The sequence below is a fragment of the Labrus bergylta genome, chromosome 21 (assembly GCF_963930695.1).
Source record: "Labrus bergylta chromosome 21, fLabBer1.1, whole genome shotgun sequence".
In the NCBI taxonomy this organism is placed as follows: Eukaryota; Metazoa; Chordata; class Actinopteri; order Labriformes; family Labridae; genus Labrus; species Labrus bergylta.
The window spans coordinates 1,364,042-1,383,789 of NC_089215.1; the positions used below are offsets into that span (position 1 = coordinate 1,364,042).

At 41.3% G+C, this 19,748-nt stretch overlaps 1 protein-coding gene across 1 annotated transcript; it reads right to left on the bottom strand.

Moving 5' to 3' along the window:
* Positions 1-358: 358 nt before the first annotated feature.
* LOC136177304 (E3 ubiquitin-protein ligase TRIM39-like) lies at positions 359-8,114 on the bottom strand. Its single transcript, XM_065949945.1, has 2 exons — positions 821-8,114; positions 359-706 (listed from the first exon to the last, which is right to left on the bottom strand). Exon 1 carries the CDS (start codon positions 7,504-7,506, stop codon positions 6,172-6,174), a length of 1,335 nt encoding a protein of 444 aa, XP_065806017.1. The 5' UTR covers positions 7,507-8,114; the 3' UTR covers positions 359-706; positions 821-6,171.
* Positions 8,115-19,748: the final 11,634 nt, after the last annotated feature.

A 19,748-nucleotide genomic window follows, 5' to 3' on the forward strand; every position in this document is an offset into this window, starting at 1 on the left:
ATCAGGAATAGAGAAGCTGAAGAGCTTCTTAAGGTAGAACTTTAATTATAAGATATTGAAACTGTGTGTGTGTGTGTGGTTGTGTATAAGTGTGTGAGCGAGAGAGAGAGAGAAAGAGAGAGCTCGTCACATCAGTCTGCTCGCTCAGAGAATCGCTCCTGTGGTTCTTTAACTTTTTCTCAGTCGCTTTAACTTGAAGTGGATTCCTCTTAGACCAGTCTGATGTGGACTTAAACGAGACTCGGACGTGGTGCTGCAACTTTTTGTAGACTCTCTCAGAGGATTTAGTGTCCAACCTGCAGTCTGGAGGAGCAGGTGGTGGAGACACGTCACAGAGAAAACCAGCCACACAAAAACATCCAGGTAGGATCTCATTTTAATCACATTTGACTTTTTGACATTTTTTCTGCATATTTGGAAACATACATGAACATTACAGGGGGAATGTGTGCATTCAAAATGTAGTTTTGTAGTTTTCTGATTAAGTGTGCCTGCTTGTATTAGGGATATTTAGGATGTTATTGTGGGTCTAACATGCAGATTATTATGTGTTCAGATGATGTTGTATCCCTGAAGTTAGAGTGAATTCGGTTAATAATGGATCAATTTCAATTCAATTTAATTCAATTTATTTGTATAGCGTCAACTCAACAAGTGTTATCTCAAGATATCTCTGTTAACATTACAAAAGAGCAGGTAAAAAGACCTTCCTCATTGTTATGTTACAAAAAGCAGGTAAAATACCTTACTCATTGTTATGTTACAAAAAGCAGGTAAAAGACCTTACTCATTGTTATGTTACAAAAAGCAGGTAAAAGACCTTCCTCATTGTTATGTTACAAAAAGCAGGTAAAAGACCTTACTCATTGTTATGTTACAAAGATCCGGCCTATCCATCATGAGCACTTTAGCAAAGCAGCAAAAGTTACAGTGGTAAGAAAAAACTTTCTCATTAAAAGGCAGAAATCTTCTGCCGGATCCCCGGCTCATGACGAAACAGCCTTCACAGGCCTAGACTGAGCCAGGCTTGGAAAGGGATAGGGAGAGAGATGGGATAAGATGCAGGAAGAGGGATAGGGAGCAAGGGGGTGGGGGGAGGCAAACCGTCCATCAACAATCTGGTGGGGAGGGGGTGGGGGGGTTGTTCTGACAGGCCGTCAACCAACGATCTTGAGGAGGCTAAGAGAGCTCAAGAGCTCCCAGGAAAGTAGGTGGTTAGTGACTGAGAGAGAGAGAGAGAGAGAGAGAGAGAGAGAGAAGCTCAATGTGCCAGTTCCCCCGGTAGTCTAAGCCTATAGCAGCATAACTAAGAGCTGGTCTACACCAGCACCAGCCCTAACTATAAGATTTATCAAAAAGGAAAGTTTTAAGTCTATTCTTAAAAATACAGACCGTGTCTGCCACCCGGACCCCGGCTGGAAGGCGGTTCCAGAGGAGAGGAGCCTGATAACTGAAGGCTTTACCCCCCATAGTACACTTAGAGACTGTAGGTACCACCAGCAGGCCTGCACTCCGGGACCGCATCGCTCTCGAGGGACAGTACGGCACTAGTAGCTCCTTAAGATAAGATGGTGCCTGGCCATTTAGAGCTTTGTAAGTGAGAAGAAGGATCTTGAATTCTATTCTAGACTGTATAGGGAGCCAGTGCAGAGAAGCCAACACAGGAGTAATGTGGTCCCTTTTCCTAGTTCTAGTCAGTACACGAGCTGCAGCGTTCTGGACTAGTTGAAGAGTCTTTAGAGACTTACCAGAGCACCCTGACAAAAGAGAGTTACAATAATCTAACCTGGAGGTAACAAATGCATGAACTAGTTTTTCTGCATCATTTTGCGATAGGATATTCCTGATCTTGGATATATTATGAAGGTGAAAATAGGCTGTTCTTGAAACTTGCCTGATGTGAGAGCTAAAGGACATATCTTGATCAAATAGAACTCCTACATTCCTAACAGTGGTGCTAGATGCCAGGCTGATGTCACTAAGGACAGTCAAATCACTAGAAAAAGTCTCTGAGGTTCTTAGGGCCTAGCACAATAACTTCAGTCTTGTCTGAGTTAAGTAGCAAAACATTTTTGGTCATCCAGGTCCTAACGTCCTTAAGGCACATTTCTAGCGGACATAACTGACTGGTGCCATCAGGCTTCATTGATACATAAAGCTGAGTATCATCTGCATAACAATGAAACTGTATGGAGTGTTTCCTCATAATATTTCCCAGAGGAAGCATATATAATGTAAAGAGAATTGGTCCAAGCACTGAACCTTGTGGGACTCCATAGCAAACTTTAGTGTGCATAGAGGACTCATCATTAACATGTACAAACTGATATCGGTCTGATAAGTAGGATTCAAACCAACTTAAAGCAGTCCCTGTAATTCCAAGCAAATGCTTCAGTCTGTACAACAGGATCCGATGGTCAATGGTGTCAAAAGCAGCACTAAGATCTAACAAGACGAGAACAGAGAGAAGTCCCCTGTCTGAAGCTAGAAGTAGATCATTTGTAACTTTAACTAGTGCAGTCTCAGTGCTATGGTGGACTCTAAATCCTGACTGAAACCCCTCAAATAAACTGTTGTCATGGAGAAAGTCACACAGCTGATTAGCTACCACTTTCTCCAGGATCTTTGAGATAAAAGGAAGGTTGGACATAGGCCTATAGTTAGCTAGAGTTCCTGAATCTAGAGTAGGCTTTTTAAGTAGAGGTTTGATGACTGCTTCTTTAAATGCCTGTGGTACATAGCCTGCCAGTAAAGACATATTGATCATATCTAATATAGAGTTGCTAACTAAGGGAAAGACTTCCTTAAACAGCTTGGTTGGGATTGGGTCCAAAAGACAGGTTGACGGTTTCGACGCAGAAAAAATGGAATATAGCTCTGAAAGGTCGATTGGAGAAAAACAGTCGAGAAGAGTAACTCTCAGCGAATCCACTGCAGTATCAACAAACTGATCTAGCTGAGAGGGACTAAAGCTATCATAAGAGTTTCCAACTGGGTTGAAACATGGTACTGAATCAAAAGCAGCTGAAATAGCTTCCTTAAATCTAGCTACAGCACTATCAGATGAACTTCTAGAGAGCACATTTTTATTAAGCAGAGATAATTCTGGTAGGACAAAGTCGAATGTAATAAGGAAATGGTCTGATAGAAGAGGATTTTCTAGGAAAACTGTAAGGTTTTGGATTTCAATGCCATAAGCTAAAACAAGATCCAGGGTGTGGTTGAAACGATGAGTAGGTTCATTTACACCCTGGGTGAAACCAATAGAGTCTAACAGTGACATGAAAGCTGTGCTAAGGCTATCATTATCAACATCCACATGGATATTGAAGTCACCTACAACAATTATTCTATCACTGCTAAGGACTAAATCTGATAAAAATTCTGCAAATTCAGATAGAAACTCAGAATACGGTAAACTACAACAACTAGAACTGGCTGAAAGGTTCTTGAGACTGGATGTGAAAGACTAAGAACAAGGCTTTCAAAAGAAGAAAAATTCAGCTTTGGTCGAGGGTTAACTAGAAGACCAGAATTAAAAATAGCTGCTACTCCACCACCTCATCCGGTGTCTCGAGGTATACGAGTACTAAAATGACTGGGAGGAGTGGATTCATTTAAACTAACATATTCATCTTGACACAGCCAGGTTTCAGTCAAACAAAGTAAATCAATATGCTGATCTGATATCAGATCATTCACTAAAAGATATTTGGATGCTAAGGACCTAATGTTCAAAAGTCCACAGTGAATCTTCTGAATTTTTAAGCAAAATCGTATTCGTAGTTTTGATTCTAATGAGATTTTGACGATTTACGCCGTTTGGATGACTTATAAAAACGGGTCTGGGCCGGGGGACAGACACAGTACCTATAGTATAACTACAGTTCGATTCAGAATTACAGCTATAGTGACTGGGAGACAGATCTAAGTGCAAGACTGCAGCTCTGCCTCCTGGTCTGAACTCTGTGTTGTTGTCAAGGTTTTGGACTAATAACCTCTGCTATGTTTCTAGATAATAGAGCTGCACCGTCCAAAGTGGGATGGATGCCGTCTCTAGCTAGCAGACCAGGTTTTCCCCAAAAAGACTGCCAGTTATCTATGAAGCCCACATCGTGTGCTGGACACCACCTCGACAGCCAGCGGTTGAGTGATGACTATACATGTCATCACTGGTCTGATGTGGGAGGGGTCCAGAGAACACTACGGAGTCCGACATCATCTTAGCAAAAGTACACACCGACTCCACATTAACCTTGGTGACTTCCGACTGGCGTAGTCGGGAGTCATTAGTGCCGACATGAATTACGATTGTATCAAATCTACCTTTAGTCTTTGTCAGCAACTTTAAATGAGATGCGATGTCGCCCGCTCTGGCCCCGGGTATACACCTAACTATGCCCGCTGACTTCGCTAGCTTCATGTTTCGGACTGTGGAGTCTCCAATAATCAGAGTTTTATTCTCTGTGTGTCGCTGAGTGGGGAAAATTTGTTTGAAATGTGAAGTGGTTGGTGGGGAACCGTGAGCTTCAATTTTCAACTATGCTTCCCTCGGACAGTAACCCAGCCACCGCCTCCCGGCTGCTCGGGAGCTACCGGGGGGGGAAGCCAAGCTATGTCGGCCCGCAGCAGCTACAGGTGGCTAGCTAACTACTGCTGCGTACGATGACTCTGACTCAATGGTGCGGAGCCGTCTCTCTAACTCAGACACCCTCGCCTCCAAAGCTAAAAATAAACTACATTTCTTACAAGTATCATTATCACTAAAGGAGGACGAGGAGTAACTTAACATCTGACACGTAGAGCAGGAGAGAGCAGGAGAGGGAGAGACAGAAAAAGAAGCTAACTGCTAAGCTAAGCTAAGAGTAGGTACACAGTAACACAGTACAGAGGAGAACAGAACAGGAAATGATGCAATACGCTCACCCGTAGTTCGCTGCTCAGGTGCTGCTCGCTGCTCGGACACGTGATGTTCATCAGGTCGTTGACCTTCAATCATTAACCCCGTGTTCTCCAGAGCTCGTTGGATCTCTGAATCTAACTCCTCTCCGACCTGACGGACGAGTCAGAGACGACACTGATCCACTGGATCTGAAAGGTTCAGGTCGCAGGTTTAGACTGGACTTAAAGAAACACCTGAAATAATCAGAATAACTTTATAATGACTGACAGAGACAAACTCCTCCTCTCAGGAGAGACACTCCTCCATGATGACTTTTACAAGATCAATGAAACACAACACGAGTCATAAAGACGGATTCAGATCAAGAAACTTTATTAATGATTACAGGAACAGGATTCACACTAACCACATATTTAAACTCTTTGTTGTTCTAAAGAACGTAAAGCGTTCTTCAGAGGAGGGTTCATCCTCTGAACATGAAGATGGTAAAGAAATATGAACAGTCTTCAGGTCTTATATTTGACATTTCAAACATGATAACAAACCCACAGAGCCGAACCTTTACAGGATGAAGCTCCAGGAAGACTCAAACTCAGAACAGGTGATAAGGACAGTTATACGTGTCACGTTCAGGGGAAAAACAAGGAACTGGACCCACGTGCAGAATTAACTAAATATATTTAATAAACAAAAACTTACTTCCAAAAGTTCAACAAAAAAAACACAGGGATCAAAAACAGAGAGCCACACAGGAGCACGAGCAAAAACTGACAAATACCAACAAACAATGAACTGACACAGAGGACAAGAAACACAGAGACTAAATAGACACATGGGGTAATCAGACACAGGTGAGACTAACGACACAGGTGAAGACAATGAGGGTCATCAACACGGAGGGAAACACACAGAGGCAGGAATACAATACAAGAAACACTGAGGACAACTACAAACTAAATCATGAAACACTAAAAGACACACAGAACTCAAGAATGAAACATTACCAAGAAAACACACTAGAACAAAGAAACACAGGTATAGGAAATACAAAATAAAAACACTAGAAACTAAGCTAGGAGACAAACTGAAAATACAAACTACATAAGACCAAATCATGACAATACGTTGTTTTTAAGAGAGAGCCTCGTAGTTTAATTATTTCAAACTGATTGTATTTAATGAATTCATGTTTAAAATAACTTCAACAAAACATAAACTGAGAAGAAGACGAGCTTTTTATGGCTCATTAATTATTCATCATTAATGGATCATTGATTGTTAAGGTGTTCAAACATCCTCTCAGTGAAGGTGTGTGTGAAGGTGTGTATGTGTGTGTTAGTATCAGGATCAGAGAAGGACAGCTCTCCTCTGTTACAGTCCAGATTCACTCTGATCCTCTGAGGCTTCTTCTTCACTGAGAGAGCAGTGACTGGATGTGGTGGGGTGTGTGCTCTGTATTTACCATCATAGAACCTTATGAACCATAATCCAGACCATTTCTTTCCCTTCCTCTGTCCAGACTCTGCTAACACACCCAGAAACCAGAATGTATTGTCTCCAACCTGGACGTCCCAGCTGTGAGTCCCTGAGTTAAAGCCCTCAGAGCCCAGGACACAGCTGTAATAATCAAACCTCTCTGGATTATCAGGAAGCTGCTGTCTCACTCCTCCTCTCACACAGGTCAGATCTTCAGACAGGATGAGTTTTGGATAAGCAGTGTTTGGGTCCAGAATGACCGGACTGTAGGAGACCATGTCCTTCATCTTGTTCCAGATGTTGAAGCTCAGGTTACCCAGGTGTTTGGTCTGGTCTATCAGAGCTCCTGAGGGCAGCTGTGGATCCTCCAGCAGGGGGCGCTGCTGGACTCTTTCCACTGCAGCCTTGTAGTTTTTCAGGAATGAGACGTCTTCAGCTCTCAGCTCGTCCTCTGTGTCTCTGACTGTGTGTGAAAGAGCTGCTATCTCTCTGCTCAGAGCCTCCATCTCCTCCTTCATCCTTTGACTCTTCTGCTCCTCTTCCTCCCTCAGTGCACACAGCCTGGCCTCCTCTTCCTCTTCTAGAAACTGGTGAAGCTTCTTAAACTGCTCCTTAATCTGCCTCTCTGTGTGTCGGGCCTGGACCTGAATGTGTTCTGCTGTTTGATCAAACTTCACTTTAACTTCTTTAAAAACATTTAACTTCTTCTTTACCGGCTCCAGAGTTTCCTGAAGTTTCTTCTTGTGTTGTCCAGCAGCTTCATCGATGGGTCTGAATGTGTGTTTGCTGTGTTTTTCTGAAGTAATGCAGACGAGACACACCGGCTCCTGATGGTCCAGACAGAAGAGTTTGAGTTTCTCAGAGTGCAGACTGCAGAGATCCTCTGAAGCTCTCTGATCTCTCTCCTGCACAAAACTCTCACACAGGTTCTTTAAAGTAAAGTTAGGATGTAATAAATCATTTGACTGTCTCCTCTTACAAACCGGACACTCCTTGTTCTCCTTCTCCTTCCAAGAGTCCTGCAGACACTCTCTACAGAAGCTGTGACTGCAGGACAGGATGACTGGATCTTTAAAGATGTTGAGGCAGACCGGACAGCTCAGATCTTCCTCTAACTTGGACGCCATTTTATCTCAAGCTGAAGACGAGGAGACGAACAGCTGGGAGTCACTCCCTGTCACTCAAAGTTCCTTTAATCTGTATTCTTTGTTCTTTTTTTTACGTCTTATCCAGTTTGTGGATTCAGTTTCGGGTAAAAGTCCAGATATTCCCAGTGTTCCCAGTGTTCCCTCCTGCAGCGGTCTGGTTTTGCTCTGAAGGTGAATCTTAATGTCAGTCCTTCATGGCGTCTCGTCTCAGTGACTCAGAATAACAACCTTTGTCCAGGTTGTCTCAGGTGAGTCAGGTGAGGGGGAGGAGATTTATCACTACAGCTAATCAGGTTCAAGTTTCATAAAATAACTTTGTGATCATTGGTGACTCACCAACAGAGAGGCGGGGTTACACCGTAGAGTTTAAAACGGGTAAAACTGGTTCAGATAGAAGTGATTGTACCCGACCTAAAAAGCCTCTGCATGTTTCTAATAAGCTCCACGAGCAGAAACGTGCTCAAACTAGGATCAATATTGGAGATGCTTTTGAAAAATGGAGAGAGGTTAGAACACAGAAAGGTTTACAGACCCATGCAGAGCTGGATAAACACTGAAGCTTCAGAGTCCACCACATGGTGACCTGTGTGAGCATCCACTCTATAGAGGAGGGGGGGGGGAGACAGCTCTCTCAAAAAGGCTGAAGGTCAAAACAAATGTAACAATATATAACCTCTAGAGGGAGCACCACATAATCAGAAAATAAGGACCATCTGTCTGCATGTTGCAGACGCATCATAGTGTCGATGGTTGTGGACTTGATTTATAAACTTTTCTTTTAAACATTCCTCCGTTGTTGTAGCAGCTCTTTGGTGTCTCTGATGTCGTCTCATCTGGTCTCATCACCACACAGCTCTACACTGCCCCTAGTGGTTATATGCATATTGCATCTTGAGGACGTGTGGCGTTCATTTCTGAGGACGTGCACAACCAACGCTCCAAACCACCGCAGGATACGCAAGGCTGATGTAATGGCAATTTTCCAATTTTTTCATTTGCTCCAATTTTTGCCAATAATACACAGGTAGGGGTGAAGTCTTACGCAGATTCAAACAATGATTTTCCAGCCGTTATTAAAGTTGAGTTGAAGGTTTATTGAAGTCACTTGATGGAGATATGAGAACCAAAAAACATACCATTTCCAGTGAAGCGTAGCCAGTAGAATGAATGAATTGTAGTTTGTCTGAGTGCTGGTCTGAAACATGAATGCCGGTCTGGTGAGAACTGTCTGTGCTCCCCGTACCTGTGCCCTCCCTTTCCTGTCACCTGTGCTACTATATATACACGCCCCTGTGCATTCAGTGTCCCTATTGGAAAATAATATATTCAGATAAATCTAATAATAAAACATGCCAACGATAAACACAAAATGGCTCCTACACACCGGTCCCTAACTGTTAAGTAAATAAACAAACAATTAAATCTACAAAAGAAAATAATAATAAAAAGGAGCTATAAACAGTACATAACATTTTCCCTTTTTTTTCTTTATACATTTTCAAAAAAGTTATGTACTATGTGTTGGCATGTAATCTTCTTTTAGTGATTCTTCACTCCTCTGGCTTCCTTTAGTCTTTCATTTTTTAGGGCCAGAGGTTCTAGAACATAGCACCTGTTGGGACATGGTCTTTACCACCAGTCCTTGCTATAACTAGGTTACAGCTTCTTGGAGCAGACATATCTTTGTTATTGGTCTTTCCAATATGTTGCTCTTTGTCTGGAGTCTCACTGTGCGCACTAGACCTTGTGCATCTGGTTTAGTCTCCAGGATTCTGCCCATTAACCAGGAACCTCGGGGTGCAGTGGAATCAACCACCACAACAATGTCACCTGGAGAAAAGCTTCTTCTTTCTTTAGACCATCGTTGTCTTTCTTGGATTAACGGCAAGTACTCCTGTATCCACCGCTTCCAGAAGAGATCTGCCATATACTGCACCTGCCTCCATCTGCATTTAATGTATAGATCCTGCTTTACAAAGAGTCCAGGTGGTAGTACTGGCTTAGTTTTCAACAAAAGAAGATGGTTTGGTGTGAGTGCTTCCAGGTCCATTGGATCGTCAGAAATTTTGGTTATGGGTCTATCATTTAATATTGCTTCCACTTCACAAATGAAAGTTTGCAATCCTTCATCATCAAGAACTTGTTGGTTAAGAACAGAGCGCATCACAAGTCGAACCATGCGGATCAGTCGTTCCCAAACACCGCCGTGATGGGATCCTGCTGGGGGGTTAAAGTACCACTTTATCCCTCGCTGAAGCATAGCACTGTTGATTTTGTCTTGATTCAAGCAATTCAGTGCTTCCCTCAATTCTCTTTCCGCTCCAATAAAATTTGTGCCATTGTCTGATCTTAAAGTTGAAACTCGACCTCCTCGACAGATAAATCTTCGTAATGCATGGATGCAGGAATCTGTGTCAAGTGTATGTGCAACTTCAAGGTGTACTGCCCTGCTTGCCATGCAGGTGAAGATTACCCCATACCTTTTAACAAGACTTCGTCCTCTCTTGATTTCTATGGGACCAAAGTAGTCGACTCCTACGTCTGTGAATGGAGGCTTATCTGGCAGAATCCTCTCCAGGGGCAAATCTGCCATTTTTTGTTCTCCAATTCTTCCTCGCTGTCGTTTACACACAACACAGTCTGTTATGATTTTTCTTGCAGCAGAGTTTGCTTTGATAATCCAGTATTTTTTGCGGAGGCGAGACAGCATATGATTTCTTCCCCCATGTCCGAGTTGTTCATGGATGTTTCTCAACAATAGTGTGGATATGTGAAGGTCTTTTGAGAGAATAATTGGATGTTTGGACTCTTCAGGCATCGCTAGTTTGTTCAGGCGACCACCTACTCTTAAAAGTCCATTATCCAGCACAGGATCTAGTTTGTACAAATGACTGCATCTTTTGACACAATTTTTGCCAGATTCGAGTACGAAGAGTTCCTCCTTGAATTTTTGTTTTTGACTGAAAGAAATGACTGCGTTTTCGGCTTGGGTAAGATCTTCAGGACATGAATACTGTCCGTGGAGCGTTGTTTTATAGACATGCATTTCCTTTTCAACCTTGTCCTTTAGCTTGTATGGGTCATTTTCAAAGTCACTCACCGTGGTCTGAATCTCTTTTCTCTTTTGAGTCAGCTGTAAGAGGGTTGTTTTTACTTTGAGAAGCCAAGCTACAGCAGTTGTGAGATTCCTCCATGATGAGAAATAGTTGATCAGAGTGTTTGTGGGATTCATTGGGTTGGTGACAATAGTATTTATTGTGATGTCCTGTTTGATTTCTGGATCATGACCAGAGATTGTCGTTGCCAAGTAAGGTTTTGACCATTCTTGTCGTTGATTACAGAGAAACTCTGGTCCTGTGATCCATCTCTTGCAGCTTAAGAAGCGCTCTGCTGTTAGTCCTCTGGAGGCTTCATCTGCAGGGTTTTCCTTTGAGCTAACATACCTCCATTGTGTAACTTCTGTATTATCCCTTACGAAGGAGATCCTGTTTGCTACGAAGGTTTGGAAGCGTTTTGTTTCATTGTTGATGTATTTAAACACTGTTGTGCTATCAGTCCAGAAGATGGATTTGTCCAATTTAAGATGTAATTCTCTTTGCAACATTATGTCAACTCGTACAGCTAGGACTGCAGCTGTGAGCTCCATTCTTGGAATTGTCATTTGTCTTAAAGGTGCAACTCTGGATTTTCCTAATATGAATGCAACATGCACTTCATCGTTATCGTTTTCCAGTCTTAGATATGACACCGTACCGTATCCACCTTCACTGGCGTCTGAAAAGTGGTGCAGTTGTGCATATCTGATTTGACCAAAGTTTGTCGGCTTCATACATCTGTCCACTTTGAACTCTGCCATCTTGTTAAGATCTGCTAGCCATCCTGTCCACTGTTGACAGAAGGTTTGGGGTATGTTTTCATCCCATCCAAGGGTTTTCTTACAGAGCTCTTGCATAATCAGTTTGGCTGGCAAAGTAAATGGTGCTAGAAACCCCAAAGGGTCATATATAGAGCCTACCACAGATAAGATGCAGCGTCTTGTGTATGGTCGTTCCTGTACAGTAATTTGGAATTTGAACACATCTGTTTCAACGCACCAGTGCAATCCCAGTGCCCTTTCCATTGGCAGATGATCCTTGTCCAAGTCCAACTCCTTTGTCTCTTTTGTTCTGTGTTCTTGAGGGATGGATGCTAATACAGCACGGCTGTTGCTGATCCACTTTGACAGTATGAATCCCCCCTTTCCACAAAGGGTTGTCAGGTCTCTTACCATTTGAATTGCTTCTTGTTCTGAAGATGTAGATTTCAAGCAATCATCTACATAGAAGTTGTTGAGTATTGTGTTTGTTACCTCTGCTGGAAAGTGAGCTTTATTGTCTTCCGCAGTCTTTCTCAATGCAAAGTTTGCACAACTTGGTGATGACACGGCTCCAAATAGATGTACATTCATCCTGTACTCAACAAGATCATTCTGCACATCACCGTCAGGCCACCACAGGAATTGCAGATAATCAATATGCTTCTCTGCTACTTTGACTTGGTGAAACATTGCTTTGATGTCAGCCAGTAAAGCAATCGGTTCTTGTCTGAATCTGATGAGAATTCCGATGAGTGAGTTGGTGAGGTCTGGACCTTTCAGCAGTTGGCAGTTAAGCGACGTTCCTTTGAAGACTGCACCACAGTTGAAGACCACTCTTAAGGTTCCCTTCTTTGAGTGATACACCCCGTGATGTGGTATGTACCAGAGCTCTCCATCACTTCCCTTCAGCTGATCTAGTGGAACCATCTCAGCATAACCATTGTTTATCATTTCTGTCAGAAAAGATGTATATTCATCATGAAAGTTCTTATTTTTGACAAATTTGCGTTTCAGGCTCTGGATGCGCTGTTCTGCAATGCAACGGTTATTTGGCATGGTGGGATTTTCTTGTTTGAAAGGCAAGTCTATACAGTAGTGCCCATCTGTCATTTTTGCAGAGTGATTTACAATTTCCAAGAATTTGACCTCTTCTCTAGACATTTCCTCTGTTTCCTTGCTGGTTTCACTGAAGTCATGGTTGTACTGTTTAATTAACAACTCCTCCAGGTTCACAATGGATATTCGATTGACAGCAGCAGCAGCAGCACCGCCATTTGCATCTCTGATGATGTTGTCTCCTCTCAGTGGACCATAGATGACCCACCCCAGTAGGGTCCTTACAGCATATGGTCCATCTCCTTTGCTATTGACCAGCTCCCAAGGTTCCGATACCTTTGAATTATTTGTCCCAATCAGTAGGTCAATGCCAGAGTCTATTTCATTGATTTTGATATCTTTCAAATAAGGCCATTTTGTGAGGTCTTCTTGTCTGGGAATGTTCAGCTGGGAAACAGGCATAGTCCTATGTGTAAACACATCAGGTAGTAGAAAGAAATTGTCTTTGTCCAGATTAGATATCTCCAAACCTGAGATATGATGACTGGTCACCTGTTTCACTTGATTCATGGTCTGCAAAAGAATACTGGTTCTTTGTCCTGTTATATTCAGTCTTCTCACTAAACTTTCTGTGCAAAAGGTAGATGAACTTCCATTATCCAAGAATGCATATGTTTGCAGCACTGTGTCTCCCTTTGGGCTCTTTACTTGTACTGGTACAATAGAGAAGATGCAATTTTCCTCACCAGCCCCAATATGCCCACATGTATGAGGTGAGAGAACAGCAGTACCCACAGTTGGTCTCTCATTCATTTCTGAATGTTCAAGTTTCTTCTCTTTCTCCCTTTGTTCAATGTGAAGTATTTCAGGATGATTTTGCTTGCACACATCACATGTCAATCGACTTTTGCAATCTTTGCTCATGTGTCCTATTTTCAAGCATCCAAAACAGATTCCCTTTCCCTTTAGGAAGTCTATTTTTTCTCTGTGCATTATTTTCTTGATCTGTGGACACTGCATCAATGTGTGACCACTCCTATTACAGAACAAACAACTTTGATAAATGGGGGCTGATACATTTCTTGTCACATTTAATTGTTCTGGTGTTTCAATGGGTGTTACAGTTGTTGCAAAACTGCTTCCTCTTGGTCCTGACTTTCCTCTTGGTTTAAATGCAGTAGAGCTTTTGACAGTTACAGCTGGCTTAGGATCTTGGATGTTCCCAAAAAGCGGATCTGACAGTACCTTCACTTCTCTCTCTATGAAGTCTACCAGGTCAGAAAATCTAGCTCGTCGTACATGCTGCTCTTGTAGCTGCATTGTCCTATTCCTCCACTTGTCTCTGAGCTTATAATGCAGTTTCAGAAGTATGATCTTCATATTGGAAACAACATTCATTTCTTCCATGTAGGTGAGATGTGTCATTGCAATGCAGCAACCTCTGAGGAACAGTGCGAATGCTTGGAATGTTTTTATATCTTCCGATTTGATTGTTGACCAGGCGAATGCTTTCTCCATATATGCAGTAGCAATTTTATATTCATTCCCAAAATGCTCTTTCAGAAGATGTTTTGCTCTTTGATAGCCCTGGGCTGCAGGCATATGTTGGCAGCTGTGGACCAAGTCTTTTGCGTTCCCTCTTGTGTATTGTTCAAGGAAATGTAAGCAGTCACTGTGGTCTTCAGTCTTTTGTTCCACTCCTCTTTCAAATGACCTGATAAAAGTTTCATACAGCAAAGGATCACCGTCATAAACAGGAATCTCTCTTGGTGGCAGGGTAGAAGACAGATTTTGCTTAACCAGTAGAGTAGTGATGTCATTTTGTCTCTGAATTATGTCACAGATATCATCTTGGTTCCCAGAATTGAATACAGGCAGTGTAGTGTGATCATGCTTTTGTACACCTTCCATAAGAGTCTGTACTTTATTCCCTTGAAGAGAGTATTGGTTGACATGGGTCATATCATGAAATTTAACTGATGTTTCATTTTGAGCTGTTATTTTTCTCCAATAAGAGTTCATCCCATCAGATACTCTGGAACCGTCTCTCCTATTTAATACATTGATTTTTGCATTGGTTGCTGCCAGTTCAGTCTCCAGTTCCAGTTGTTCCTTCTTTCTTTTCAACTGTTCCTCCTGTGCGTCAAGCTCATGTTTCTTCTTCAAGGCAGCAGCTCTTTCCATGAGAGCAGCCTTCTCCGCGTGAGCTTTAATGCGAGCAGATGAAGTTGAAGATGCACGTGATGAAGAACTGGATTTATGGTTTGATTTGGGTTTAGAGGCATTTGACACACTGTCATCAGGCAGTGCATATTTCCAATAATTCCAAACAATGTTTCAAACAGCTGATGTGTACGTCAACGATACAATGTTTCAAACAGCTGATGTGTACGTCAACGATACAATGTTTCAAACAGCTGATGTGTACGTCAACGATACAATGTTTCAAACAGCTGATGTGTACGTCAACGATACAATGTTTCAAACAGCTGATATGTTCTGTGATTGTAGCTTTCAGTTAGCTGACTCCATCTTAGTAGCCGCTGTCCAATACAGCAGTTATTTTAGCTTCTCCAATAAAGCTTAATGTTTGCACATACCCAGTCATTTGCGCTCCGGAGGTTTCCAGTCCTCTGTCGGCAATTAGCGTAGCGCAGGTGTCACCAATGTCCAGTTGATTGGGGATGGCAGCGTCAGGTTTGTGAAACAAAACAATCTGGTATTCCGTTTGAATCGTTGCAAGTTTCACTCATAGAGCAAAGTTCTCACTTAATTGCAATGGCAATTTTCCAATTTTTTCATTTGCTCCAATTCTTGCCAATAATACACAGGTAGGGGTGAAGTCTTACTCAGATGCAAACAATGATTTTCCAGCCGTTATTAAAGTTGAGTTGAAGGTTTATTGAAGTCACTTGATGGAGATATGAGAACCAAAAAACATACCATTTCCAGTGAAGCGTAGCCAGTAGAATGAATGAATTGTAGTTTGTCTGAGTGCTGGTCTGAAACATGAATGCCGGTCTGGTGAGAACTGTCTGTGCTCCCCGTACCTGTGCCCTCCCTTTCCTGTCACCTGTGCTACTATATATACACGCCCCTGTGCATTCAGTGTCCCTAGTGGAAAATAATATATTCAGATAAATCTAATTATAAAACATGCCAACGATAAACACAAAATGGCTCCTACAGCTGATGTCATGCGTTCCCGTATGCATAGTTAAAAGCAGTGTTTCTCAACTGGTGGGTCGGGACCCAGAGGTGGGTCGCTGAGCCATTTTCAGTGGGTCACGAATGTGTGCCTGGAAAGAAAACTTGTGTAAAAAAAGTCTGAGAAGCACTTTTTAAAAATGTTTGTTTTGTTCAGTTTCTTGCTTGTGTCACATGTTTTGTACTGACTGAGGTCCAAACTGAACCATTTTTCAGTAAATGAATCTGATGCACAGCATAGACAGAGACAAAACAGGCAAGCAGGGAGTAATAATAACGTTTAGCAACTTTGTATGTTGAGGGTGTTGAAGGGCCCTGCTCGTGTGTGTGTGTGTGTGTGTGTGTGTGTGTGTGTGTGTGTGTGTGTGTGTGTGTGTGTGTGTAATTCGAGTGTATGCTTGTATTTACTTTTTTATTTTTTAGGACTCCTTCCTGTGGCGCTCTATAGGAGTCTAGTGAGAAAAATGACTTTTAAAGTCGGGGTGAAATATGTGTTTTGTGTGTGAGTGTGAAAACCCTGAAGATTATAGAAACAGCATCACAAAGCAAACTCAAAATCTGTCTCATTTATGTTTTATATTTCATGTAGAGATCCACTGTGACACTTCTCTGCACATCCTGTAGAGCAGTGGTGTCCAAACTTTTTTTCTTGCGGGCCAAAATTGTCGTGTTAGAATCGCTCGCGGGCCACAGGTTTTGTTTTTTAAAATATAGTTTTAAAAATAGTAAGGCTTTGTAGATCAGAATCAAAAGGCTCGCTAAAGAAACCCTTTAATAAAAGGAAATCAAATATTTAGATTTCTTCGTTCTACTTTATTTGTTTTTTTCTCAGAATCAAGTCTGTAACGTGGTTCATGTTTTTGGAAAAGCTTTCTGCATTTAGCTCAGGTCATTAAATGGTTAAACAACAGTCCGCTTGTTTGCAAAAACTTTACATAAGTTTTTTTTCATAGTTTACAAAAAAATAGTAAAAGCTGTAGATTTAAAAAAAACAACAACATACACGTTACTGAACATTTTCTATTTTAGGAATATTGTTCAGCGCTTGTTAACATGAAAAAGAAAAATAAGATAATGTGCCGATCTTAATCAAAATCTTCTGATTCTTCATTTGAAGTCACGAGCCGCAAAAAATCCCCTCAAGGGCCGCAAATGGCCCTCGGGCCGCACTTTGGACACCCCTGCTGTAGAGTTTTAGAGAAAGGTCAGACAGTAATGAATTTGTCCCTGCAGAGCTCCTCCTCTCTCATGTCTCTCTGGGGGTTTTGGTACGAGGAGACGGTGAATCAGTCTTTAATGACATAATGTGAGGACGAGCTCTGAAAAGAGACGTGGAGGCAGAGCTGGAGGTCAAACTCATGCAGGGAAAACCGGTCTGATCTGCATCTAGTCTACATCTGAAAAGATAAACCCCGGTCCTTTACTGGAGGATTACAAAAGCTGGATCCTCTCTCTCTGTGTGTGTGAGTCATACAGTAAAAAAAAGAGTCCAAACAAGACGCTGTACCACTCTGTCTGCGGTGAGGCGGTGCGTTCACTGAGGGAAATGAAGCGGGGAAAAATCAGCTCTTGAGCAACAAGTGTGAGTGAGAGTAAACTGGAGGAACATATGAGGAGCAGGAGGAGCTTTTCTCTGAGTGAACTACCGCTCCTTTAATCATTGACAGAGCGCTCAGACGCACACAAATCATCACTCTTACTCTGATCTTTAAAATCTCTGTCAAAATAAGAGCACACACTGTCGGCCTAATGCTGCAGATTTATTCAAATTAGAGGAAGAAATTGATGATTTTCTTTCTGTCGGTCGTGATTTTTAGAGGATGCCTTAGTCTTGTCTTTAAATGTTTGTTTTTATGACACATATCAACATGTATTTTCAGAGAAATATCCTAACTGAAGACAGTTTGATGAAATGTAAATATACATTTTCCTAAATCCACCCAGAAGGTATGGAGGACTAAAAGTGCCAAAATGAAATATATGAATATATAATTCATTAAATCATTAAATGTGTCATCAATTATTTAATATTGGAAATAAATCAACAAATATATAAATAAATATATAATTATTTAAATAATTAAATGCATGTTATTAAATAATTAAATAATTATTTAAATGTGTCATTAATTATTTAAAATTGGTAATAAATAAATAAATAAATAATTTATGAAATACATAAATAATTAAATAAATGTTTAAATAATTATTTAAAATGTTCATTCATTCTTCTTGGAGTTATTTCCGCTCTCTCTGACCAAGATATTGACCGAAGAGTGTTCACAAACTTAGAAGAAGTTGTCCAGCGCTTCTCCGGTACGGGGCCGCAGCACACACCCAGAGCAGGGCGCCCGGCTTTTGACATCCCCACTGCCGTTCTACAGCATCGTGTCCGGTGTGGGCGACCAGCTCATGCAGATCCTCTGTGATTGCTGCCATGTTTGTTTGTTTGTTTGGTGGGAAACCGCCTATTCTGGCAACCCTTCAGACCAAAGCAATGGTTTGTGACTCGATCAGCGTTAATCCCGCCCACTGAGTTTGATGGGAGAGGATGACAGATAAAATTATTTCATGATGCACTGCTGGAGCAGGAAACATGAAATAATTAAATAAATAGTGGAATAAATAGATGTGTTTTTACATAGAATGAATGAACATTTTAAATAGTTATTTAAACATTTATTTAATTATTTATGTATTTCATAAATTATGTATATATTTATTTATATATTACAAATTTAAATAATTAATGACACATTTAAATAATTATTTAATAACACATGCATTTAATTAATTAAATAATTATATATTTATTTATATATTTGTTGATTCATTTCCAATATTAAATAATTGATGACACATTTAATGATTTGATTAATTATATATTTATATATTTCATTTTGGCACTTTTAGTCCTCCATAATAAGGTATCAAGTGACATCAGTGATCTTATGAGGCTGTGGTTTGAAAAGGAGAAATGAGTTGCTTCTTCAGCACCCCCTTTTGGTCAGATCACGGAAAGACTTTTCATTATTATTATTATTTGGTGAAAGCTGCACAATTTGTTCAGGGCCACAAATACCAGAGACAAGAACACAACTCTAGGGAGAGAGATATCGTCATTTAGAGAAAAGAGAAGAGAAATATAAAATCTAATAATCCTGAGAAGAACTCAGTGAGATGAACTTTGTTGTTCCAGTGGGACGTTAAGCCTCGGACTTCAAAGTGCTCTGAGCGAGTCAGAAAATATCAAAGTACATTTGGGGCGGCTGTGGTCCAGCAGTAATGTTGGTCATCTCTGAACCGGAGGCTCAGGGGTTCAATCCCCAGCTCCTGCAGCTACATTACTTCTGATGGACTCTTTACTCAGCAGCCTCTACCATCAGTGTGTGAATGTGTAGGTGTGACCTGCGGTGTAAAAGAGCTTTGAGAAGTCAGAAAAGGAGAAAAGGACGATACAAGCTCAAGTCCTTTTCCATTCGTTCATCAGTAAAACATGTCCAAATAAATGTTCATTTAATTCTGTACAAAGTAAATAACCACCCGCTCTGACTCTGGGTGAAATATTCAGCAGGTTGGGTTCTCACATGCAGCTCCTCATGTAAATATCAGGAGTTTTTCCAGGAGTTTTCTGCCCGTGTGAAAGCCCCTATCAGTTGGTTTAATCTTCAGCACTTCATTGTGACTTTGCACTTGAGCTGAAATAATTCATTTAACTGATGAAGTTAGGAAAACTTGACCTTTTAATGACAATGGGATTTTTTTCATTTTCTGTACTTTGCTGCCAATTTAATGTGGCTGAACCTCCCTGAACTGCTGCTGGGGTATTACCACTTTTTCACCACCAGGTGTCACCCCCACCCCACACTGAGGTCAGAGGCTTTAGAGAGACTGAAATTACATTTGATGGAAAACATGGAATAAAATACAATTTAAATTTCTACACGCAAAAGAATCAGGAATAGAGAAGCTGAAGAGCTTCTTAAAGTAGAACTTTTATTATAAGATATTGAAACTGTGTGTGTGGTTGTGTATAAGTGTGTGAGCGAGAGATAGAGAGAGAGAGAGAGAGCGAGAGAGAGAGCGAGAGAGAGAGAGAGAG